Raw genomic sequence first — 26,701 nt, 5'->3', positions numbered from 1 at the left:
CTACTTACCCCACTTTTTACCCTCCCCCCCATCCACGTGCAGTCTCTCTCTCCAATAGATCCAAAAAAAAAAAAAAAAAAAGCTTGATACTTCAGCAGTTTTGCTCTAATATCAGCACATTACAGGTTTATATAAAATAACAATAGAAAGAGTAATTGTGATGGATTAAATCTAGGGTAGTTGACACAGTAGGTCAAATAAATTCTTTTTTTTTTCCTCAGTGCTAAACTTTGCAGCATTCTGATACCGGGCCATAAGCAAATTGGGCTGCAGATAAGAGATACATCCCATAATAAGAGCTCTCAGAATAGTGGATATTTGTTGACTCTGGATGGACACTGGCTGACTCCCAAGCTTCAGAATAGTCTTACACCTAGACCCTATACCCTCAACTACTCTAGAGGTATATGACTAGATTACATGTGACATTAGGCTTTGCTTTTTTTTTTAAACTCAATAAAATCAGTTCAAAGAGGCTAAAAATTGGTAGCAATTTTCTAACGGTATTTGGAACTATGCGTAGGAGAGTCTTCTCACTAAATTTACAGGTGTTGAGAGACAAAGGTCTTAGTGAGGCCACAAATCTGCATCCATATCCTCAGGATAAGATATTCAGAGATTAAGGTACTGACAGAATTGATTAAAAGTCTATCTTTACACTGATACAACTGTAAAAAAAAAAGTTATTTTTGAATCTTGACCTGTGAATTTTACTGTATTTCCTAAATTATGGCCTGTGGCCAATATTTAAATCTATAATCCCACTGCAATTAGAAGAGGGAATCCTGGAATCAAATCCCAGCAATATTATTAACTCATTTATAATGCTGGGAAACTCAGTTTCCACATTGGAAAATGAGGGAAACGTTTTCTGAGGTCTGAAATTCTGGTTTTAGTGCTCAGTATCTAATACGTTCTCAAAATTTGTTGATAAGTGACTCTATATTGCACTCCAGACCTCAAATTTAAACATTCCTCAAAAGCTTTTGTTTTAGCTAAACAGCAAAAATTTCTCTAAACTATTTCTTTGTAAACATTTCAAACTTAGTTATTTAGTGAAATATTTAATCGAATATGCGAAAATTTATTTTGGTATAACTGATACATAAGCAGCAAGTCTACCCAACTTCTTACTTTTAACAATTTGCCCGTCAGATATCTAATATTAACAGACTCAGAAATAAAAACGAAATATGAAAATATTGTATTTTGCATTTAATTGGAAAGCATATATATTAACTTTTAACCATATTACATTCCCAATATTCAACTGTTTTTGGTTTTCAAAACTGGCAATACTATATGGTTCAAACCAAATATATTTAGTATTAAATACAAAGCTTAAGAAAAAATAGGACGACAGTTCCAAATCCTCTCATTCTGCCTTTTACTAGGATCATTTCCTATCTGTTAGGGGTGTGGCAGGTATTTTTCTAAAATTTCATAATGGGCCCAGCACGCTTCCGCTGCACAACTCTGCTTCTAAAATTTCATAATATTGTGTCTCTTCTACATAGCATTTGTAGCTTGTGGTTTAAAAAATAGTATAAATTATTACGTTTTTGCCAAATATTCTAAAGGGCCGTTTAGAATATAAATGTTTATATATGTTTTATACTGATAGTTCCTTAATATTCCTTGATTATTTAGCTCTGTGGTTCACAACATTTAACGTTCCTAAGCCCTGGAGAAGTTACTAAAACACAGGTTTCTGAGCCTTATAACCAGAGATTCTGATTCAGTACATTGGGGTGGGCCATGAATTTGCCTTTCTAACAAACTTTCCCATTAGCCTTATGTTGCGGGATCTTAAGCTCATACTTCCAGAAAACTGATGGGGAGTACAGTAGACACTTCTTTGTAACAAGGCCTCTTCTTTATTTTGGTCATTCAGGAAATAAAACTCAAGCTGATGAGGTGTGATAAATTCCCTTAAGCCAGAACCCTTTCTTTGTAAAGGGCTGCACTTACTTAATTGTAAGGTAATTGTGAATTGATTTGCTCTGACCCAGTCTCTACAGGCCACAGCTGCAGGACAGCTAACTCCGAAGTAGAGACGTTGAGAACCTCCCAGAGCGCTGGCTTGCGGGGAGGGCAAGGGTCGCCCCAGCGGCGCTGCAAGGCCAGGTTCGTTTCTTTGCAAGCTTTATCAGAGGCCGCGCGTCCGGCTAGACAAACTGCAGGAGACTCCTGATAGGGAAGCGCGTGGGCGCCAATCTAGAAGACCAAACCCGACCGACCCACCACGGGCGGCCCACCCAACGCCATCCGCGAGGTTTTTCTCCGCTAGGGTCCTTCTTGGAGCCCACTGAGCCTAGCAGGGGTGACAGAGAGCCCCTCGAAGGGGTGCAGCGGGCAGGTACCGACCCGCTGGAGATCACGCAGCGAGTCTGCGCCTTGAGCCGCCACCTCCGAGCAGTCGTCGGATTGCCGCCTCACCGGGAGCCACTTGGCGCTAGGACCTACCCAGCGCCGGCTCTGTCCGGATCCGAGGAATTTCTACAGGCCCGCACAAAGGCCGGCGAGCTCGCCCACTCCTCCCGGCCCACTCCGTCGTGACCCGCTTGTGAAGATGTCCGCCAAGCCCGACGCCGGCTTCGTGAAACAGGCTTCTCGCCAGATCCTGGCCGGTGGTTCTGCTGGTAAGGTCGCCCCGCCCCGCCGCGGGCCTGTTGCTTTTCCCTTCGCGTGTCCCGAAAACTTTACTCAGGTCAGTCTCCCGAGAGAAGTTTCTCCCCTGAATTCCGCGCTCCCGCGCGGAGGCCGCCTTGTGCGAAAGCAAAGGAGGCCGGGAGCGGGCGGTGGACGCTGGGCGCCCCAGGTCAAGTACCCTCCGCCCCGCGCCGCTGCTCTCTGGGGCCCCGCCTCCCGGGTCGCGAGCGGGGGAAGCAAGCGAGGCAGCCTCAAGGCCTACCTCTTGGAGGAGGCCTTTCTGCCTGGCTGGTTACTTTACTTGAAACGATCCAGTTGCGCTCAGATTTCGTCTTGCGCTCAGTTGTAGGAGCCTTTTTGTTCTGGGTAATTCAGGTCTTAACATAACTCCTGTCTCCCTCATTCAGTACACCCTTCAGGACTCCACAGGTCTTCTCCTTGCAGGCTGTGCTTGCCATCGGGGGTGGGGGGTGGGGGGTGCTCTTCGCGCCTGAAATGAGCATACTAAAGTTAAATGCATATGTTAACACAGATAAACACGTTTGGTATAATCGGCTCACGTTAATTTATGGAGAGTTCTGCTGTGGGGAAAAAACCTTCAGAAAACATTTGTTAGAACGAATCGTGGAAATAGTTATAAGTGTGGCTAAAGTCACCAACCCATGGGATTATGTTGTGTGAATGTGTGTTAAAGATATTTTAAAACAAATTTTGAGTTAATTGAAACTTTAATTTTTCCTAACGCTGCATTTTATTATAAATTTATAAAGTAATTACTGTAATTCACTCATCACCATAAAACATTTTTTATAAATGTAGAGAGTCTGTTAATAATTTGTACTGTGGCAACTCTAGTAAATCAAATTAAGAGAGTGACTAGATGTCCACTGTTTAACATCAACTAGTAAAATTTATTTTCAAACTTGGGCTTTTTATAAAGGCCTATTATAAATTATGACTAGTTATCAGTATGTCATCAACTGCTTGCATCTCAGGAGTATCACATGCAGCCAGATGTTTTAGTTACCATCTGTATACTTTCCTAAAGATATTTCATTAATCTGACAGTCAAGGCATTCATATCTTATATGTGATTGTGCTTTGTTCGTCCGTAATAATGACTTTAGTGGCCCCACTGTCTACTTTTTTAGTTGTTTCCCCATAGCGATGATGAATTTTCACCAATTTATTCACCATTTGGCCAATTTCACAGTGTCCAAGACTCTGCCAGCTGTCCCCAGCTTAGTTGATTTAGGGTCCATGACCCTGATCAAAGAAAACTTAGTTGTCCCAACAGGACAATAAGGCTAATTCGTGAACATCCTATCCTATGACTAATGATTCAGAAACATCTGTAATTGGCTTAGATGATCATACTCTATTTTGGACACAGTTAAATTCAGGGGATGTTAAGTGTAGATCAAACTGTAATCCTGCTTACACTGTTTTGGATGATAAACATCTGGCACAAATATGTGTCATTCCATCATGTTCTTACAGTTGTAACTAATCTGAATGAAAATTAATACATTTCGGGGTGCCTGGGTGGCTCAGTGGGTTAAAGCCTCTGTCTTCAGCTCGGGTCATGATCTCAGCGTCCTGGGATCGAGCCCCGCATCGGGCTCTCTGCTCAAGCGGGGGAGCCTGCTTCCTCCTCTGTCTCTCTGCCTGCCTCTCTGCCTCCTTGTGTTCTCTGTCTGTCAAATAAATAAAAATAAATAAAATTCTTGAAAAATAAAAAAAATTTTAAAAAGAAAATTAATACATTTCTAAGAGAGTAAACATAGTATAGTTGATTTATATATTTTGCACTATGTAATTTTGATAAATGACAATAATTTATACTTTCATCATAGTGTAGAAAAAGAGTCATGTTTTCTTCTACTTGGGCAATATCATTTCATAAAATTTCATATTTATTGGACTTTAATAAATGCAGACTAATCATATTATATATACTAGGCCTAGGGCCAAAAAGGAATTAATATACAAGAGAGGTAGAATTTTTTTTTTTTTTAAAGATTTTATTTATTTATTTGACAGACAGAGATCACAAGTTAGGCAGAGAGGCAGGCAGAGAGAGAGGAGGAAGCAGTCTCCCCGCAGAGCAGAGAGCCCGATGCGGGGCTCGATCCCAGGACCCTGAGATCATGACCTGAGCCGAAGGCAGCGGCTTAATCCACTGAGCCACCCAGGCGCCCCGAGAGGTAGAATTTTAATAAATATAGAAAATGCATTTGAATCTCTAGGGCTGGAGTTCTGATTACTGATAATGTCATCGAACGCAACACCTCTATGTATGCATTCTATGACCTTTTGAGGGTTAAGGTTAACAGTGCATTCTGGTTTTCTTTTTTCTTTTTTTTAAAGATTTTATTTATTTATTTGACAGAGAGGGAGGTCACAAGTAGGCAGAGAGGCAGGCAGAGAGAGAGGAGGAAGCAGGCTCCCTGCAGAGCAGAGAGCCCGATGCGGGGCTCGATCCCAGGACCCTGAGACCATGACCTGAGCCGAAGGCAGTGGCTTAATCCACTGAGCCACCCAGGCGCCCCGCATTCTGGTTTTCTTAAGGGGGAAAAAAAAAGCTGGGAAGGTTTATTGGAGAAGTACCATATCTCATGGAATTCAAGGTCTTGATGCATTCCTGGAAGAGACTGCCATCAGGAGCTAGAGTACTGAAGGGAACTCAGGAAGTGAACTCTTGCCATCTCTTACCCTTCCTCACTTTGTCAGGGAATTAAGCATTTCGAAGGCAGCAGAGTGGTGGTTAACAGGGTCACGGGTAATACTAATACAGTTGTTGGGACGGCTTGCCATACTTCCATAGATTTGCCTAGTAAGGAGTAAATATGCCCAAATGGATTCAGATGTTAATTACTTATAAAGATGGGAAAAGCAAGTCATTATGGTGTCAGTTCCCTGGGTCCCTTTTTCCACGGATAACACCAAACTGAAGGGGCCTGAAGATACATAGTATGAGAGGTAGGTCACTCTGGTGTTGGGAAAGTGCCTCACCCACAACCAGACAGTCTTACCCACTTACACTGAAGGCTGCAACTTTCCCTAAGTGCAAGTGTGGTGGCAAGCCTTGTATTCAACTGACACTAGGGAGATAGACGAGAAATGGCCTTATGACGGTCTTCCATGAGATAACGGGAGAAACCACTTCTCAGCTCTTCCCCACTCATCTGTTTATCTTCCCTTAGGGCAGAGGAAATCACGGGGCATTCTGCCAAGACTCAGGTCAGACTGTGGCCTACCCTTCCTGTAGGGTTATATGGAGATGTGCAAGGTTGTCAGCATACCAGGCTGTGGAACTCTTTCCCTGTGCTCTTCTTTGTTAGTCTTTTTTTCTTACAATTGACTGCTGTTTTCCACTCTCCCATCCACAGGACAGAGTGTGGTTTCCAATAGCTCTTGAATTTACATGCTCTTGACTTCCGTTCTATAGAGACAGTGAGGGACTGACTTGCTTTTTTTTTTTCAGTCCTTGAGTAAAAGCATGGTAAAGACTCAAGATAACCCAATTTTGGACATGGTCCCACCTTTGCCACCAATCAGTTGTAGCCACTGCCCATGTGGAAGAGTGGGGCAGCAGTGGGCATGGAGACTTCAGGGGAGATTTATCTTACAGAGAAGCCAGACACATCACGAGATGGATAATAGATGTCTTTCATCACGATATATATCTGCCTTTCATTAAAAGATGGTTTGTGATATTTGTATTTAAAAGACCAAAGAGAGTTGCTTGGACAGTATATATATAAAGACTGGCCTTGAACTTGTAGCTATAGCTAATATATAAAGTTATTTTTAACCGATGGTAGTTTTGTTTTATATGATAAGAGCTATGCTCAAGACAAATCAGTATGAAATGAAGTTTTTCAGAGAAGGCTTCTAGTCTGTATTTTCAGCTTCAGGTAGTCACATAAGATTCACATGAAAGAATAGAACCCAATGATGAGAGCTTTGGGAAGATTAGCAAGGCCAAAGTAAGGATGTGAATGAGAAGAGGACACTGTATTACACCCTGGGTTCTCAGAGTATGGTCTGTGGATGAGCAGCAGCAGGCACATGGTAGCACCTGGAAGCTTGCTTAAAATGTAAGATCTCAGGCATCACTCCAGACCTGCCATATCAGAATCTGCATTATAGGAAGGACTCCAAGTCACTGGTCTGCTCTTTCCAGTTTTAGAAGCACTGCATTAGAAGACCTTTGAGGAAAAAAGATTTTATAGAGGAGAACCAGATTGGCAGAGGATTACAAGTTAAAGCATTCTTGGTTTTCATTGCTGACCAGAGAGAGAAGACTGAATTCTGTACACCTTATTATATGCTCCCAATTTAGCTGTCAGTCTTATTTTCCTCCTCTCCTACACATGCTATTCAGTTTCTGCTAAATAGATCTGTTTACTGTACTTGAATGTTACCTGTACCTTTGCACTTTAAATCACAATGCCTGGAATGTCCTCCTCTTCTTTTCTCTACCTACTGAAATCCTATCTATTTTCCAAGGCCTAACTTGAATATGATTTTCTGCATTAATATTTCCCAGATGTCCTCTACAGCCTCATCCAGCTTAACATTCTCATTAACATGTGAATGGCACAAGTAATCAAAACAACTAACATTTATTGAGTAAATACTAAATGGTAGACTCAGTTCTAAGCTTTACATGTATCAACATGTTTAATCCTCATCACAACTCCACGATGAAGAAACTGATGCACAGAGGGCCCAATTAATTTGCCAATGGTTGCATAAGCGTGCAACCATTTCTGTAGGAAATCAGGATAGGAGAGGGATGAGAAAGATATTTTTTCCATCGTCAGACATTTTTAGAATTTGGAGAGATCAAATCAAGTCTATCCCTTATTATTTCTATATTTCTTAATAGTTTACATCCCTTAAAAGAGCTATTTTATCTGCAAATACAATTCTTACAGACTTTCTGCTAAATAGTATATTTCTCTTTCTAAATAATTTCAGGTGTATGGGTGCAAAATTAGCTTTAAGCCAAGAGAAAGTTCTCAATCCATCTAGGGCCTAAATGTGCAGTTGGGTGTGTTACATACTGAAAAAGGGCTCTGGCCACTGGAGCAAGTGGGAGCTGAAATCTGGCCCACACTGATTCATAATCCATGTATCCTAGAGTTATAGATGAATCCATCTGGGGGAGTAGGAATGTCTTTTTCTTTTTTAAAAAATTTACTTATTTTTAAATTTAAATTCGATTAATATATATTAGTTTCAGAGGTAGAGTTCAGTGATTCATCAGTCTTATATACCCAGTGCTCATTAAATCACATGCCCTCCTTAATGTCCATCACCCAGTTATCCCATCCCCCAACTCCTCACCTCCAGGAACCCTCAGTTTGTTTCCTAAGATTAAGACTCTCTTATGGTTTGTCTGATTTCATCAGTTTTATTTTCCCCTCCCTTCCCCTATGACCCTCTGTTTTGCTTCTTATTCCACATATGAGTGAGATCATATGATAATTGTCTTTCTCTGACTGACTATTTATTTCACTTAGCATAATATCCTCTAGTTCCATCCACGTCATTGCAAATGGCAAGATTTCATATTTTTTGATGGCTGAATAGTATTCCATTGTATACACACATACCACATCTTCTTTATTCATTTATCTGACGATGGACATCTGGGCTCTTTCCATAGTTTGGCTATTGTGGACATTGCTGCTATAAACATTGGGGAGCAGGTACCCCTTCTGATCACTACATTTTTATCTTTGGGGTAAATACCCAGCAGTGCAGTTTCTGGGTTGTAGGGTAGCTCTGTTTCCAACTTTTTGAGGAACCTCCATCTGTTTTCCAGAGGGGTTGTACCAGCTTGCATTCCCCCCAGCAGTGTAAGAAGGTTCCCCTTTTTCTGCATCCTTGTCAACATGTGTTGTTTCCTGACTTGTTAATTTTAACCATTCTGATCGGTGTGAGGTGGTATCTCATTGTGGTTTTGATTTGAATTTCTCTGATGCTGAGTAATGTTGAACATTTTTTCATATGTCTGTTGATCTTTTGTAGGTCTTCTTTGGAGAAATATCTGCTCATGTCTTCTGCCCATTTATTGATCTGATTATTTGTTCTTTGGATGTTGAGTTTGATCAGTTCTTTATAGATTTTGGATACTAGCCCTTTATCTGATAAACACCTTCTCCCATCTGCAAATACCTTCTCCCATTCTGTGGGTTGTCTTTTGGTTTTGTTCACTGTTTCCTTTGCTGTGCCAAATCTTTTTATCTTGATGAAGTCCCAGTAGTTCATTTTTGTCTTTGTTTCCCTTACCTTTGGAGACATGTCTAGCAAGAAGTTGCTGCGGTTCTCCTCTAGGATTTTGATGGATTCCTGTCTTATTTAGGTCTTATATGCATTTTGAATCTATTTTTGCATGTAGTGTAAGGAAGTGGTCCAGTTTCATTCTTCTTCATGTGACCATCCAGTTTTTCCAACACTGTTTGTTGAAGAGATTATCTCTTTCCATTGGATATTCTTTCTTATTTTATCAAAGATTAGTTGACCATAGAGCTGAAGGTCCATTTCTGTGTTCTCTATTCTATTCCATTGATCTATGTGTCTGTTTTTGTGCCAGTACCATACTGTCTTGATGATGACAGCTTTGTAATAGAGCTTGAAGTCTGCAATTGTGATCCCTCCAGTTTTGGTTTTCTTTTTCAACATTCCCCTGGCTATTTGGGGTCTTTTTTTGTTTCCATACACATTTTAGGATTATTTGTTCCAGCTCTGGGAACAAAGTTGATGGTATTTTGACAAGGATTGCACTTGAATGTACAGATTGCAAAGACATTTTAACAATATTTGTTCTTTGTGTTGTGATGAGCACTGGGTATTATACACAATTAATGAATCATTGAACACTACATCAAAAACTAATGACATACTAAATGTTGGCTAATTTAAGAACATAATTGAAAAAAAAAAAACAAAAAACCCACGAATATTTGTTCTTCTAATCCATGAACTTTTTTTTTTTCCCCATTTCTTTGTGTCTTCCTCAATTTCTTTCATGAGTGTTCTGTAATTTTCTGAGTACAGCTCCTTTGCCTCTTTGGTTATGTTTATTCCTAGATATCTTATGGTTTTGGGCATAATTGTAAATGGGATCAATTCCTTCATTTCTCTTTCTTCAGTCTCATTGTTAGTGTATAGAAATGCAACAGATTTCTGTGCATTAAATTTATATCCTGCCACTTTGCTGAATTCCTGTATGAGTTCTAGCAATTTTGGGGTAGAGTCTTTTGGGTTTTCCACATAGTATCATGTCATCTGGGAAGAATGAGAATTTTACTTCTTCTTTGCCCATTTAGATGCCTTTTATTTATTGTTGGTGTTGGACTTCTAGTACTGTGTTGAACAGCAGTGGTGATAGTGGACATTCCTGCCATGTTCCTGACCTTAGGGGAAAAGCTTTCAGTTTTTCCCCATTGAGAATGATATTTTCTGTGGGCTTTTCCTATATGGCTTTTATGATATTGAGTTATGTTCGTGCTATGCCTATACTGTTGAGAGTTTTAATGAGGAAAGGATGCTCTACTTTGTCAAAGGCTTTTCCTGCATCTGTTGAGAGGTTCAGATGGTGCTGAGACATCTTTTTCTGTTTCTCACAATGACCAAAGGGATTGGTAGCAACCTGACAGCAATACTGATAGAATCCCCTCAAAGTCGCTAGAGTTCCAAGGTCCCTTAGGCCTCAGTATTTCACATCATTACCTGTCTACTCACCAGTAGGGCTCCAGGAAGTTTCCCTTCTATGAACATCTCTTCCTTGGAGCCAGGAACTTAGCTTTACCTCAGACCTTCCCATTCTTCTTAATAACCAGTTTGGATTCTTCCATGTGTTTCCAAAGCTCATAGGGTTCTTATTTCCCAAGTCACGTAGAAGTCTTTAAGATTCACTCAGATGGGTATTCTCTCCAAGTTCTCAATGGGCTTTTGCCTCTAACTTCAGAGTTTTTCAGAGTCTCTGGCATGTCCTCTTGGATCCCTGAGAGACCCTCTCTCACCAGAGCCTGTCAGGGTCCCTCCTGAGGCCATGCATAAGCCTTGTCCACACTGAATTCCCTTGCACAGTGGTGTATCTAAGACCCTTCCTGTCCTGTCTCCCCAAATCTCATACTTATATTCCCAGAAGTCTTCCAGTGCCACTAGGAGAACTTCCTAGAGCATTTCCCCTCCTTATATCGTTTACATGATCACTGTTCATGCAAGACACTGATTTATTTCCTAAATTTTCATGCTCCTCTCCAGCCCCACCGTAGTTCCTTGTATCTTGTAGGCACACACCCCCATCTCCTTTCCAATCACAGTTTTTATTTTGTGTGTCTTCCTGGAGATATTTTAGTCAAATTGTGTTGTCAAGGTATTCTGGAAACAAGTTTTCCAATTTTGCAGTAGACACAGTTGCAGTTGCAGTACTTTGTGCACTTTGTCTCATTAATCACCTTCAAGGGATCAAATGAGAAAGTGGAATGAAAAACCCTTTTTAAGGGGAAAGAAACCTGGGATTCATGGATAGGTTTCTGGGAAATTAACTGTTTGAAAGTATATGTAAAAGTGCATTATCTTATGAAAGAGAAGCAAGACTTTCAACCTAACTTTTTGTTAACTAAAATAGTACTGGATAATTTCAAGTCTTTTTTAAACTCTTGATCTTATATGTCTTTTTTTTTTTTTTTTTAAGATTTTATTTATTTATTTGACAGAGAGACCACAAGTAGGCAGAGAGGCAGGCAGAAAGAGGGGGAAGCAGGCTCCCTGCTGAGCAGAGAGCCCCTTGAAGTGTTAGATCCCAGGACCCTGAGACCATGACCTGAGCCGAAGGCAGAGGCTTTAAACCCCCTGAGCCAGCCAGGTGCCCTTGATCTTATATATCTTAATGTATCTTCATTTTTATAAGATTTCTACCTTTTTTTTTTTTTTTGCTTTAACCCATCGTAGTTAAAATACAGTTAAAAGAAGTACTTTAACAGGCAGTATGTATACTAGTAGTCTTCTGGAATTTAATTTGAGCTAAGTAATAAAAGGGTCAATGCACTGGGGGGTAATCAAGGTTAAAATTTTGATCAAGGAAAAGGCTTTTTCACAATGCATGCAAAGGAGACACACATGTGATTTGGATAAATGGCACCTTTGGAACTTCAGGATTTGGGAAACTGCAATTGTTTGATAATAAGTAGCAGGTTGTAGTCAAACAGGTGAACCTTTATGACACATCAAAGGGAGGCTGGAACCCATTATCTGGGTAATTAGGGCAGAAAAATTCCCCTTATTTCAACCACATAGGAGGAAGCAACTCTACTGGTCAAAGTAATTATAAAATACCTTTAAAGAATGCATTTTAATTAAAATATAGTTTGTCTCTTTAAAATTTTAATTTAAACTTGATTTAATTAACATACTGTATTATTAGTTTCAGAGGTAAAATTTAGTGATTCATCAGTTGCATATAACACCCAGTGCTCATTACATCATGGGTCCTCCTTAATACCCATCACCCAGTTACCCCATCTCCTCACCCCCTCCCCTCCTACAACCTTCAGTTTATTTCCTGTAGTTCAGAGTCTCTTATAATTTGCCTCCTTTATTTTCATCTTATTTTTTTCTTCCCTTCCCCTATGTTCATCTGTTTTGTTTCTTAAATTCCACATATGAGTGAAATTACATGGCATTTGTCTTTCTCTGGTTATTTCACTTAGCATGATACCCTCTAGTTCCATCCATGTCATTGCAAATGGCAAGATTTCATTCTTTTTGATGGCCAAGTAATATTCCTGTGTGTGTGCGTGTGTGTGTGTGTGTGTGTGTGTGGACAAAGCACATCTTCTTTATTCATTCATCCATCCTTGGACATCTAGGCTCTTTCCATAGTTTGGCCATTGTGGACATTGCTGCTATAAACAGTGGGGAGCAGGTGCTCCTTCAAATTACTATGTTTGTATCCTTTGGATATATACCTAGGAGGGCAATTCCTGGGTTGTAGGATAGCTCTATCTTGTCTCTCTTAAAATCTAGTTCTTGGGGTGCCTGGGTGGCTGAGTCTGCTTTGGTTCTCCCTTTGGCTCAGGTCATGATCTCAGGCTTCTGGGATTGAGCCCTGCATTAGGTTCCCTGCTCAGTGGGAAGCTTGCTTCTCCCTCTCCCACTGTCCCTGCCTGCGTTCCCTCTTCCACTGTTTCTCTCTCTGTCAAATAAATAAATAAAATCTAAAAAAAAAGAAAAGAAATTCTAGTTCTCAAAAATATGAATTTAAGAACAAAATATGAATTGCATAATATTTCAAAGGATTTTTTATTTTACTGTCCTTCAGTGAAAGACATTTTAAAAGCATAAGTATAATATGTGGGCACACGATTCAGTTGACGTAAAAACATGATCAACTTAATTTAACGGTACATTTTAGGAACACTTTGTTAAACCAGCACTGCCTCATCTCCTTTGTCTGTGCACTGCCTTCCCCTCTCAGTCTTGACTATAGCATCTCAGAGCACTGAGAAACTGGTGTTTTAGGTAGAGCATAGTAGATGCTCAGGAATAGATGTTGACTGTATTAATGAATAAATATCAGAAGTGTAAGCCACGGAATATAGTCTCTGAGTCCTACTCTGAAGAGAGAAAAGTATGCTGAGGTTCAAGTCATCAGATAATGAATATTTGCAACAGTACTTAACTTTAACAGTATTTTCTTGTATTGTAACCATTTGGTAAGTGAAGTGAAAAGATTATCCTCAGGTCTAAAATGTCTGCCACCTTATGAGTGAGGGTCTACGATGATTTTTTAAATTTGTGTATCACCTTTTGTTCCAGGACCTCAAAATGAAAAGAGGTACACAAATCATTTTCAAACATCTTTATGATTTAAGTAGGTGGTATCTTACAATGGCAATAAATGAAACCAGGTCAAGGAATGTCTAGGAGATTCTCAATTGCTCTAGATTTTAATTGATTTCTCTTACCAATTTTTTTTCCTTTTGGTTTTAAAGTATTATGTTTGTGTCAATTATTTCCATACTTTGATGTGATCATGGCTTACACACATTCTAAGTATTCTATTAGATCTGTATCTTTTGATCCCTTGTATCAGTTTGCAAGGGCTATCTGAACAATGTACCACAAACTGGACGGCTTAAAAAAACAGTAATTTATTGTCTCACAGTACTGGCTGTTAGGAGTCTGAAATCAAAGTGTGGATAGGGCTGGTTCCTTCTGGAGGCAGCAAAGGAGAATTTGGCCCATGCCTGTCTCAGCTTCTGGCAGTTGCTGACCATCATTGTGTTCTTTCCTTGTCATCACATGGCTCGCTCTTCCCATCTGTCTCTGTGTCTGTCCAAATTTCCCTCTTTTTATAAGGATATCATTGGATTAGGGTCCACTCCAATCTGGTATGACCTCACCTTCACTTGATTACATCTCTAAAGACTCTATTTCTAAATAAGGTCACATACCAGAGTTTAGAACTTTTTTTTTTGGTGGGGGGGAGACACAGTTTAACCCAGAACAGGCATTCAATTGTATTTTTTTTCTTTATATTGTAATTCTTAAGTTCGTGTTCCATATCTCAAGCTATTGTCCTATGTTTCCCTTCCTTTTATTGTCAACTTCTGTGAAAAATTCTTCACTCAGTTTCCAACCTACCATAATTGGCATATCTGTCTTTACCTTTCTGCTCAAACTGTTAACTACTGGTTTTCATTCTTAATTTTGCCTAATCTTTGCAAAATTTCACATTCCCTGACCAGTGTTTTTCTTTAAAGTTGTCTCTACTGTTGATTGTTACTCTCCTCTTCATTTCCAATCACTTCTTTACCATTTCTTTTGCTGGTTCCTCTTCTTTCCCTTTCCTCAAAAACTGGCCTTCTGCAGGGTTCTAAGTTCTCTGCTGCACACACTCTTACCTCCCCGAGCAAGCCCATCTGCTCTATGGCTTCAATATTATCAATTTGCATGTAACTCCCTAGTCTGTATTACCAACTTCTCTGTGTCCTACAGATTCAGATTTCTAACTTATACAGTAGAAATAACATGGGAACAAGGGTTTGCTGATTTTTAGTGATTTTCAAAGGTAATGTTTCAGGGGTAAAATTTGAAACTAGTATCAGACCATCAAATACCATTTTTTCTTTGTTGTCTCATCTTTATTTTGAGTTGCCTTTCTCATTCATTCTTTTTGTGAACTTAGCAAGTTACAAGTGTCTCTCTCTGGGTGTTTGGGTTTAGATGGATCCTCCTTAATTATCTAGTCAATAATTAAGATCAGACAAACAGGAAGCATTAAGATAAATCTTAAGTGCTCACATTAATTGAATGATTACTATGTATAAAGCATCTTCCTTTGCTTACATTATTGACAATAATTTATCATTTCTTGAGGATGAGGGAAGTGAAGCTCAGAGAAATTAAGGAACTTGCTTAAGGCCAGTAACAGAACATGAACTCAAACTCTGTCTTCTTTGCTTTCAGAATTTTTACTCCTCCCCACTATCCTACCCTGCCTCATACGGTGCAAAGAAATCAGACTAGCAGCCCCATGCAAGGTATTGCCTTCATAAGACCTCTTTTCCTTCAGGCTGGTTTAAATATTGCAGCTGCTCTGAAAACTTGCACATTGATGAACCAGCAAGATCTTCCTTTGGTGTAACCAGCCATTTCTTGTTTTTTGCCAGATGTCTAAATGCCAGCCTATTACAAGTGTAAAATTCTCCATATCACCCATCAGGGGACTCTGTCCTTATTGACAGAGCTACCTCTTTCCTGTCGTTCCGTACAGGCAATTGATTAGGAATGAGTTGAGCCCCAAACCTTGGGTAATTGTTAAATAAGCCTTATACCTAGGTAAGATACCAGAATGACTCACTGGAGTGAGAGCAACCCCAGAGTAGACTGGGTGAGCCTGGCTGTGAAAAAAGGGAATTTGGAGTGCCTGGGTGGCTCAGTAGATGAACCATCTGTATTCAGCTTGGGTCATGATCTCAGGGTCCTGTGATCGAGCCCCCACATCGGGCTCTCTGCTCAGTGGGGAGCCTGCTTGCCCCTCCTTCTCTGCCTACTTGTGATCTCTCTCTCTCTCTGTCAAGTAAATAAATAAAATCTTAAAAAAAAAGGATGGAATTTAAGTTGCATGAAATAGGTTTGTTTTGAGCTTTTTCATTTGCACAAATTTGGTAGCTTTAGGTGAGACCCAGGGTGAATTTAGTTGAATGTCTGTAAAATCTAGAATGAGCTGTTTATTATGGGGGGAAATATAACTTTGGAGAAATAATAATTTATGTTTCAGTAGAATTGAATGACACTTAAAATAGAATTAAGCTCAAAAGTTTTACATTGTGAGGAGAGAGAGAGAGAGAAGAAATGCCAATGAGCTAATATTTCTTGAAAAATTGTCAATATTTATGGATCATCAAAAGTGCCAACATTAGGTTAATACAGTTATAGGAAGTATTATTTTCATTCTTGTTGATATGGCTGCTGTTGTTGTTACTATCTGGAGAATGATAGTAGAGGTAAGTTAAAATACTTTGGAATAAATTATAGGTACCTCTCCAGAGATTCAATAAGGAGCAAAGTTATTTTGGAGCTTCCTTCTAGGGCAATGCATGTGGTTGGCTATTGCATCACGGAGTTCAGTCACATTTGAATAGAAGAACACCATTCTGTCTGTGTGCAGACCTATAGATGGCACTGTCTTCCTATAATTTTGACGATTTGCTTAAAAAAAAAAAAAGTTTCTGCAGCCAGAATTAGATGTAGAAGTTTTGTTAACTTCAAATTAGAGCCTACCATTATAAAACATTTGGAACAGGTGCCTGGCATAGATCAGAAAAAAGTATACACTTGAAAAATGTAGATGACTGGACTTTGGAATTAATTTTTCTATTTAAGTATGATTATTAACTATGTATGGAAAAATAAGTTTACATGAGTAAGAGAGATGGGAGCAACTATTTTTATTGCTATAATATTTATTTTCTCTGTGGTGGGTGGTCTTACTTTTGAATTTAGAGTTTTGGATCAAACAAAAATTGTTGATAAGTTTAACATAAATGTCGTTCATTCCTTTTAGGTCTTGGAGATTACCTTGTGGAAATAAAGCTCCTTGATTCCATAACTTTTTTCTCTAAACTGTCAGGGTTAGACTGTATATACACTAATAGTAAATTATACACTTCTGTGAGCAAGATCTAGAGTGCCAAATGCATAGTTCTTTTTATTTATCTATCTGGGACAGCCACTCAGAATGCCATTTCTTGTTTTAATATAATGAGTTTTAACATAAGAAAGTGAGGGAAGTGTATAAAGAATGTATTTTCTTAAGTTCCAAACAGGATTTTTTGTTTTTTTGGGGGGGGGTGGGTTAATACATACTGTGTGTGGAATTAATGGAAATACCAGAAGTCCTTGCTATTGTAAATGAACTTCTAACCACAAGATGGCAGTGTAACTTGCCTATGCTTTTAAAAATATTTTTTAGAAAATGATTAGTAGATTAAACACATTATTTCTTTCTCTGTTAATGAGAAATGTATACAGCTATGAAATTTTAAGAAAATTATAAAGAAAATGAATATTGAGAATACTTAATACAGGAAGTACTATAGACCCCTTAGTGATTTATTTTGATTAGCAGGGGCTTTTTTAGTTGAGCTTAGAAAACATTTATTTCATGTTCTTTTAAGATGAAAGTAGGAATGTGATCATATCAAAATTGGAAAGCATGTCAGCCACTTTCTTTTACAGGGCATTATAATCTCATGTTTGTCTGATCAAGAGTCAAGGAAGGATAAGACTTTTTCTGTTTCCTTCATGTTTCCGTAAAGATCTGCATTGGCCTGTACCTTCTATGCTTTGGAGCGCACAAATGCTGGAGGTTAGAAGGTCAACAGAGAAGCTAAAAAGGGAAAGAAAAGAAAGAATAATAGAGACACTGGCATATAAATTGCATGGAAAGAAGACAGGGATGATGGTGTTTATGTGACCTTGACTAGATTTGTGTAATTGTATACTTTAAAAGTGTATCATCTGTCTATTCAATAGGGGTCTTTAAATAGGCATTATCTACTACTGTTTGTACTTACAATGTTTTCGTTGATACGCTTACATATTAGGTGGTATAATGTTTTACTCTACATGGATGCTTTTCACAGTTTAGTTTTCTTTTGTGTAATTAATTTAAAAGATTACACTGGATTTAATTCTTGTTTTTTAAGTCTTGCAAGGAGTGAGCCCCTTTTAGGTAGGGACCAAGTCTTACTTATTTTATGTCTCCAGGACTTGCACAGTGCTTAAAATATATCTACTCATTAAGTCTATTTTTATTCAAATTGCATTTGCCACAAAGTGATATAATTCTTTTGAGACTTATTTTGCTTATGGGCCTCTCTCTGATCAGCCTAAATGTGCAGAGACAGAGAAAACGTCTTTTATTTTAGAAGCCAAGTGCTTTGAACTCATTTGTAGCATCTTATTTTGGTGATAGTGGAGGGAATGTTCCTTGTAGGAGTGATAGTTTCTCAGAGCTCCACCGAAAATAAAACTTTCATTTTCTGACTTAAGGTATATAGAAATGCTAAACAGTATGATTTGCTTCCTATAATAGAATATTTGATATATAATCAATATAAGACGCACAGTTTCTTTTTGTGAGCAGCTATACACAGAAATGTTTTATAAATTCAAAAAGGTGGTCTCTTACTCTTTATTCATGTAAGTTAGAAATAGATGGTAAGTTTTTTTGCGGGTAAGTTAAAATTTAAGAAAGATGACTTACCCTTACCATGTATGGGAAAAACATACAAGACAAATATAGAAGAAATGCAGTTACCATGTATGGGAAAAAAATATTGTTTCATGTAATGCCTAAATGTATAGGTCATGTTCCAAAAATCTGTAATTTTAGGTTAGTTGTTTGCAATCAGAGTGCATTTCCCCCAGAACGGTATTATGTAATTTGTGGATGAGCCACAAAAATCTGTTTTTAGCCCCTAATATGTGTGAAATACCACTGAACCCTGGGACATTTAGGACTCTTATGCCCAAATATAGGGTCCTGTGCCCTTCTGAAGTTAGATTCTCTGCAGGTTTCAAGGGCTGTAAGTAGTGGGGGAATAAGAATGAGATGCTCATATGTGGAGACAGCTTAGTAGCTTCTCCTTGGCAGTGAGCCAAGAGGGGGCAGTGCCAGCAGGACCAGCAGCACCATTTGAATGGGGCCACACATTCACAGAGGACCTCCTAACTTAAACTTTTGACATTTCTTTCAAATAAAGCTAGACATAAAGTCAATGCCTTTCTCATTGCAATTGTGTGTATTAAAGCATAAATAAGTGATATGTAAGCATTTAAAATAAGCTACATTTTAATAACTGTCTGTTGGCATTTCTTCACTTTTTAATATATTAAATCTCATGTCTATTTCAACTGCTGAGAGACTCTCATCCTGAAGGAAGAGTGTAATGGATTCTAGAGTTTTCACTCCAATTGTTCCTGGTACATAGTTGTGTAATAACTAGATGGATGATTGGATGGATGGATGTTGAATAGTCAGACAGCGGAAGAGGACCACAGAGGAAGTGTGTAATAAAGGAAGCATCAAGGTTGGAGTAGATGGGGTCACAGCGGTTATTGGTATATATAGGTTTTTAGCAAATTAAAACTTTCTACAGTGGAAACTATCCATATTTTTTGTTATGATTTGTGCAGTTCATATAAATTTAGGTATTCTTGCATTTGAATATACATGAGGGGAGTCACACTTTTAATGTATGTTTTATTAACATTGCAGAACTGAGAAAATAGCCATATACCAATACCAATACATTTTTAAAGAAAACCTAGTTTTTATATTTTATTGACCTGTAACTGATATGTTTATTTAAATGTAAGAATGCATATTAATTGTTAACTAAAGCAGATGTATAATAGGGACAGATATTAAAACATGCTATTATTTCTATCAGTTGGTGACAAGCTCCTTGAGGGTAAGAATCCTAGTCTGTTTGGTACCGGGCTATATCCGTTAGTGCCTAAAACAGAAAATGGCACAGGTTAGGTACTGAATAAACATTTGTTGAATGAGTAGATGACTGAATGAATGTTAAATTTGTTTCAGTTCCCAATTTTGAATGTTAATTAATTTTAAAAATTCTAAACCTTTCAGCAAGATACTAGAGCATATATTGCTCTCTAAATGATTTGAAGGAGTCGGTGCAGTTTCCTCCTCATACCAATACATGTCATTTGTAGTGTTCACTTGTCACCAAATTCAGACATGACCCCAGGAACCATACACTGTCTCAGATGCATTATTCAATTTTATTCCTAAGAGTGGCAAAGGAAGAAAAAGGAAATACAAAGAGTCCTATTTTCCTGCCCTGATTGCCCTGAGAAGGAGTCAATCTTGGAGGGACTTTAATCCTACGTAGTCTACATCCCATTGATTGTGCAAACCTGGGTCTTGACTGTGCGTGGATGTAGACCTGTTTCTCCCCACTACCTCCCCACTAACCATTCTTTGCCGGAATGTTATGAGAAGCATATATAGACTATTTGGTTGTTGAGTTGCTTGCTGCTTGGGGGTAGGTTTATTTTCCCAAGCTCAAAGTCCACTGTGCTGGTTGTAGTTTTTTCCAGTCATTTATCTTCTATATACACATACATATATTTCATGAAATATGTATGTATATGAATATGATTTCATATATAAATGAAAACATTGATCTACTTAATGTTTGTTCTCAGATCTTTGTTTTGGAATTAAATAGTTACTTAGATGGCAAAGTACTTTTGAGTACACTGTGGGAGCTAAGCAATGAAATAGTTACAATTGAGATCAGTCAAGAAGAAAATGGAACTTCTCATGGAAAGGCATCCATGCTTTGATAGTGAACTTTGCCTTATCAAGCAAGTAGAGATAATGTAAGGAGGTGGCAGCCTGTAGGGATTCTGATGCTTTACTGACTGGCATTAGATCCCAGCTTTGATATTCACTAGATGTGTTACTTTGGGCAGGCAGCTTAACATTTCTGTGGTTTCTCCATAGGATACATTGCAATCTACTTCATGAGGTCATTAGAAGGATCAGATAGGTTCATGCATGTAAAGGCTTAACATTGTGCCTAGCACTTAATAAGCACTCAGTAAATGTTAGTTACTAACAGAGAAGGAAAATGTGAAAGTATTTGGGCATATTCCAGGCATTTAAAAAATTTTCATAGATGAATACATATAACCTAACCTTATTTTGGGATGGGTAGAGTTTTCATTTTGTTCTCAAACTTGGATATCATTAACATGATCTTATTTTTTACCAGAAATTTTAACTTTTTATTCCCAAAATGAAGTCATTAGGTTTCATTTTCAGTATTCCATAGTGGACCTATAGGAATGATTCCCAGTTCATGTCTCAGTGGTCACCCTATCAAATAAGTGGGGTCACTCCATTCCCCCAAAGCCTACTTTAAAAAAAAAAAGTAGGGCTTTTATATTTTTTGAGTTATTTATTTATTTTTTTGTTTTAGATTTTATTTATTTATTTGACAGAGAAAGCGAGAGAGCACAAGCAGGCAGAGCAGCAGTGGGAGAGGGAGAAGTAGGCTCCCCACTGAGCAGGGAGCCTGATGCGGGGCTTGATCCCAGGACTCTGGGATCATGACCTGAGCTGAAGGCAGACATTTAACGACTGAGCCACCCAGGTGCCCCTATTTTTTGAGGTATTTTATTGAATTCATCATTCATAATAACTTTGGCTAGCTGAAAATCATAAAGTATTACTTGGGGCAAATATATCAAATCTTACTAGTCAATACAAGTAGTAAAGACCTTTTCTTAAATGTGGTTATTTCTATATCGAATGTCAGTGAGAAATAGACTGACCACGTGAATGACAACTACTGATTTATAGATTAACAAAGGTCTGTTAGTACTTGAAGGCAAAATTATTACCCAAGTTTGTAATTAGCCATTCTCATCAGTTTCTGTATTTTTTCTAGTCCCTCAACCCTGAGGTTCAGTGTTCTCAGGGGCTGGTCCAGTGCTTCCCACCAAAGCACCCCATGCCTTTCTGACTCTCTTAAATAACTTCCTAATCTGACATTTTAAAACCCATTTTGTCCTAGAAAAATTTTATTCTAGTAGCTAAATTGATAAATGGAATGAATTGTATTTTATTCCATGGGATAGGGTCCAAACTGTGCCTTTTCCCCAGAAAAAGTTTAGTAAGTTCTGGTAGGCCAATCAGGAAGAAGGTTTTGAGCAACCTACCAAATAAACTGGCTTTGTCTGCTTCATTGTCCCAAATGTTGAGGAAAGCCCAGCAGATACTTTTCGTTGAACCCCAAATATCTGAGCCTTGTTGCTAATGGTTATGGAATTATCAGTCAAATGCCTTCTCTTTTCATCCTGGTTTCTTCCAAGCAAACAACACACACACACACACACACACACACACACACATCCCCCCCCCCCCCCCCGGGGAAATACTTTCTAGCTGGATTTTAAGCAGCTATCCTATTACTTACATGCTGACATTATTATTATGTTTCTGTGGATACAACCTTCTATTAAAAATATTTTAAAATTAATTCTTTCCAACATCCATGAATTCATGCAGAAAACATTTCTTACGTGTTTTGTATGTATCAGGCCCTGTCATAAGTGTGGCCGATCTGATTTTAACCATGAGGAATGTTCAGCACAGAAAGGGTGGTAATAGTTAACTGAGTCTGTTTGCCAGAGGCGGGTGCTTAGTTCACCAGGCTTCACTAAAATTTGATATTTTGATTTCGCAAGCTGGTTAGAAACATTGCATTCAAATACTGCCAAATTTTGTCCCTTTTTGTCCAAACTTTTTTAAGTTGAAAAAGGAATTGCAGTGTGTAAAAATTTCCATTATAAGGCCACCTGTAAACTTAAAACAGTCAAACTGTTTTTTCAGCTGCCTGCAGCTCTGTTTCTCAACTGACTAATACTGACAGATAAAGATGGCTTCCCCCAGAAGGATTGTTTTGTTTGTGGTTATTCTGTCACTACAAGGAGGGACAGCTCCCCTGATCTGTAGGGAATGCAGAGATGCAGTTTACAGACAGAATCATATGCTGAGTAGCAACTAAAGAATAATAGTCAAATAATGATTTCATTGTTCCTTCCTGTGTCCATGACAACCAAGAGGTATGCAGCTAGACCAGGACACTGCCTGGGAATGTTCTTTTTCTCAAATACTACTGTTTTGAGAAAGTTAACCATTTATTCTGACAATCAGGCTAAGGAGAAAAAAGAAAAATCTCTTGCTAATTTTAGTGTTTTATATCCCCGAAATTAATTCTTTTTTTTTTTTTAAAGATTTTATTTACTTATTTGAGAGTGAGAGAGAGCATGAAAGGGGATAAGTCAGAGGGAGAAGCAGCCTTCCTGCTGAGTAGGGAGCCCGATGTGGGACTTGATCCTGAGACTCTAGGATGGGACTTGATCCTGGGACTCCAGGATCATGACCTGAGCCAAAGGCAGACGCTTAAACTAACTGAGCCACTCAGATGCCCCGCAAAGCTAATTATTCTGTCACTTCTATTCACTAGTGCTATGACTTGCCCTTTTATAAAAATCTAGCTTAGGGTCACCTGGGTGGCTCCGTCGGTTAAGTGACTGCCTTCAGCTAGGGTTGTGATCCCAGGGTCCCGGCATCGAGCCTGGCATCAGGTTTCTTGCTTGGCGGGGAGCGCACTTCTCCCTCTGCCTTCTCTGCCTGCCTCTCCCCCTGTTTGTTCTCTCTCTCTTTGACAAATAAATAAAGAAGGAAGGAAGGAGGAAGGAAGGAAGGAAGGGAGGGAGGGAGGGAGAAAGAAAGAATGAAAGAAAGAAAATCTGGCTTATGGCATAGTTTCTACTGTGATGGTAGTCAGTGATGAAGAGTTCCTCTTCTGGAGTTGGACAGAGCGTCTATAACTCCCTCAGCCAGTTAACAGCGGTGGGACCTTGGGAGAGTTTCTTATCTTTCTAATCTTCATGTCTTTATTCATAAAGTAGGAATTAGTAACAGAATCTTTCTTCATAAGGTTGTTGTGAATTAATGATAATGCATAGAAAGTGCTTAGCGTTCTGCTTGGTACAAGTAAGCCCTCCATAAACTGAAGGTTTGTTGCTATTACTAACAGTCTCCTGTACAAGACTGTAACAGTAATGGTTCTCAGCCTTGACTGCACACTGAAATCAACTGGGTAATTTTAAAAGCTTCTGATACCAAGGCCACAGACCAGATCAACTAAATCAGCATCTTGGGGATGGGTCCAGGACTTGGCATTTTTAAAGTGGTTCAGTTGGTTCCAGTGGGCAGGCGAGGTTGAGAAATCTGTCCCTGAAGTTGGGACCTATATAATATTAAAGCATTCAGACAAGGGGTGCGTGGGTGACTCAGTTGTTAAGCAGCTGCCTTCAGCTCAGGTCATGATCCCAGGGTCCTGGGATCGAGTCCCACATCTGGCTCCCTGCTCGATGGGGAGCCTGCTTCTCCCTTTGCCTGCTACTTCCCTTACTTGTGTTCTCTTTCTCTGTGACAAATAAATAAATAAAATCTTTAAAAAAATAAAGCAGTCAGATAAAAATGTATGAAAAACTTGCTAATATGGATATTTTGAAAAATAAGTCAGTATGATCTAGAAAAAAATATAGTGACACAGAGGACTTATCCTGTTTTGTTGTAAGGATTTTGAGTAACTGAATGGGGCAAAGCTAAATTGAGTGATTTTTCAAGGGGCCACTTTTTATCAACATCATAGTAGAACAAATCTACGAAAGAAATGGAAAATTATAAAATATGTGGGAACCCAAAGTCCAATGTGAGAAAATTATACAAGTGGAATACTGTACTAAAGCAAAATTATTTTCATATTTTAGTGTTTTTGAAAAAAGAGATAATTGACAATCATAAAGACAAATCTGTACTATTTCAACACAAAGATCAGTATAATTCAAATATATCCAACTTAGTTCATATCCATGTTTGTTTGAACTTGAGGGAAAACTAATGGCAACACGAGAATACATGCTTTTATATTGCTTATGGTGAACCAGCAACTTTAGCCATTCATTGTAGTATTAAACCTTTTGGAATGGGAAAGCAAAGATCCAGACAAAACTCAGTTGTATTAACTACATAAGAAAGCTTGAATTTCTTCCTGGTAATCTGAAAGACATTAACTACTAAGTTTTAAAGATCTTATAAAGTTAACTAAAATGAAAACCCAAGACTTAACTTTTCTAAAGGAATTTCTTAGCCCCTCAATTCTTTAATTGTATTTCCAAAGTGAATTTCCCTATATTTCAACATATCACATTATTTTGATAAGAATGTTATTTTTTTAAGCTTCTTCAAAAGAACTTTTTCAAATAAATACTTCATCTCACACTCAATATCTGTTTTTCTGTGTATACAGTTTTAACCCATATATATTGTTGATAGTCATCAAAATAATAACACTTGTGTACTGCTGCTAGTTTTCCAGATAGTTTTGTATGTATGTTTTCTTTCAGTTCTCATAGTACCTCAGTATTGTGACAATCAGGCTAAGGAGAAAAATGGGCATGGGAAAATGGGAATTCAAGATACAGGTTCAAGAATTAGCCTCATTTTATAGGTGGGAAAACTAAGGCAGCTTATTAGTAGGCAGTTTCGACTCAACTAGGGCAAAGATTCTGTTTTCTAGTCAGATATTCCTTTCATTAACTCATTCATGCATTTATCAAGCACTATCAAGCTGCAGATATGTGTCAGATGGAGTTCGAGGCAATGGGCATGAGATGAGTAAGACATGTTTGTTGCCTTTAAAGAGTTGTGTACACAGTGTCATGAATGGACTTTGAAATTCTTACCCTGTGTCTACTAAGGCAGAATTCATGACCTGAAATTGCCAAGGCCAAAGCTGTCAAGTCTTCCAAGACATAGGCTAGTAGAAGAGAAGAGTTGAGGTAGTTCAGAAATCCATAATGACCAGTTTTTACAGTTATATTTTGTGACAGCCTACTAGATGCAACACCAACTTGGACACTAATATCCCTTATAGCTGAATTTTCTGGTGATTTCTGCTGCAGTAGGGAGTGCTGTGGTGTTTTTCCAAGAATATATTATTCAGGGATGCTTTAATTTGTTTTTCTCCAGCTTTTCAGCAGCTAATGTTCATTTTAGTTTTGGCAGAAACTTTTGAAGCTTAAGCATTTTGGTTTATTTTTAATGCTAATTCATTTCAAGTAGTTAACTGGTAGTTAACAAGTAGTAATCCTGTTGCTGAATTTAAAGTACTCATACTTACTAGACACAAATTAAATTCTACAGTAAGATATAGAGTTTAGGGGCGCCGGGGTGGCTCAGTGGGTTAAAGCCTCTGCCTTCGGCTCGGGTCATGATCCCGGCGTCCTGGGATCGAGCCCCGCATCGGGCTCTCTGCTTGGCAGGGAGCCTGCTTCCTCCTCTCGCTCTCTGTCTGCCTCTCTGCCTGCTTGTGATCTCTGTCTGTCAAATAAATAAATAAAATCTTAAAAAAAAAAAGATATAGAGTTTAAATGTAATTAAATTCTCCTCAGAATACATCCATTTTTTTTTAAGATTTTATTTATTTATTTGACAGAGATCACAAGTAGGGAGAGAGGCAGGCAGAGAGAGAGAGAGAGGAGGAAGCAGGCTCCCTGCCAAGCAGAGAGCCCGATGCGGGACTCGATCCCAGGACCCTGGGATCATGACCTGAGCTGAAGGCAGAGGCTTTAACCCACTGAGCCACCCAGGCGCCCCTACATCCATTTTTTTAAAAAGTGTAATGTCTTGGAGTAAAGCAATTTACATAACTGTCTTTTCTAATTACCCATATTCATATTACTTTAAAGCATAAAGCAAGGTTCAGTTAAATGGAGATAGACCATTTTAGTTCTTGTTGAGGATTCATAGTTGCCCTAAAGGAAGGAAAGTTCAGAACAAATATTACTAGTTCTCAGTTACCAAGTGGAACTATTTTATGTCTTGAAAATTTCCTTGACTATT

General features: G+C 38.6%; 1 protein-coding gene across 2 annotated transcripts in view; it reads left to right on the top strand.

Moving 5' to 3' along the window:
- Positions 1–1,203: 1,203 nt before the first annotated feature.
- Positions 1,204–26,701, top strand: part of SLC25A21 (solute carrier family 25 member 21) — a 506,059-nt gene continuing 480,561 nt past the window's right edge. The window contains exon 1 of one of the 2 annotated variants that reach the window (XM_046010194.1): positions 1,204–2,642. In XM_046010194.1, the coding sequence (XP_045866150.1) occupies positions 2,573–2,642 (70 nt within the window). In that variant the 5' untranslated portion in view covers positions 1,204–2,572. The remainder of the gene's footprint in view (positions 2,643–26,701) is intronic. The other variant, XM_046010195.1, reaches the window with a different exon arrangement.

The sequence above is a fragment of the Meles meles genome, chromosome 6, assembly GCF_922984935.1.
Source record: "Meles meles chromosome 6, mMelMel3.1 paternal haplotype, whole genome shotgun sequence".
NCBI lineage: Eukaryota > Metazoa > Chordata > Mammalia > Carnivora > Mustelidae > Meles > Meles meles.
Note: the sequence above shows the minus strand (reverse complement) of the source record. Positions and strands in the feature narration are given on the sequence as shown.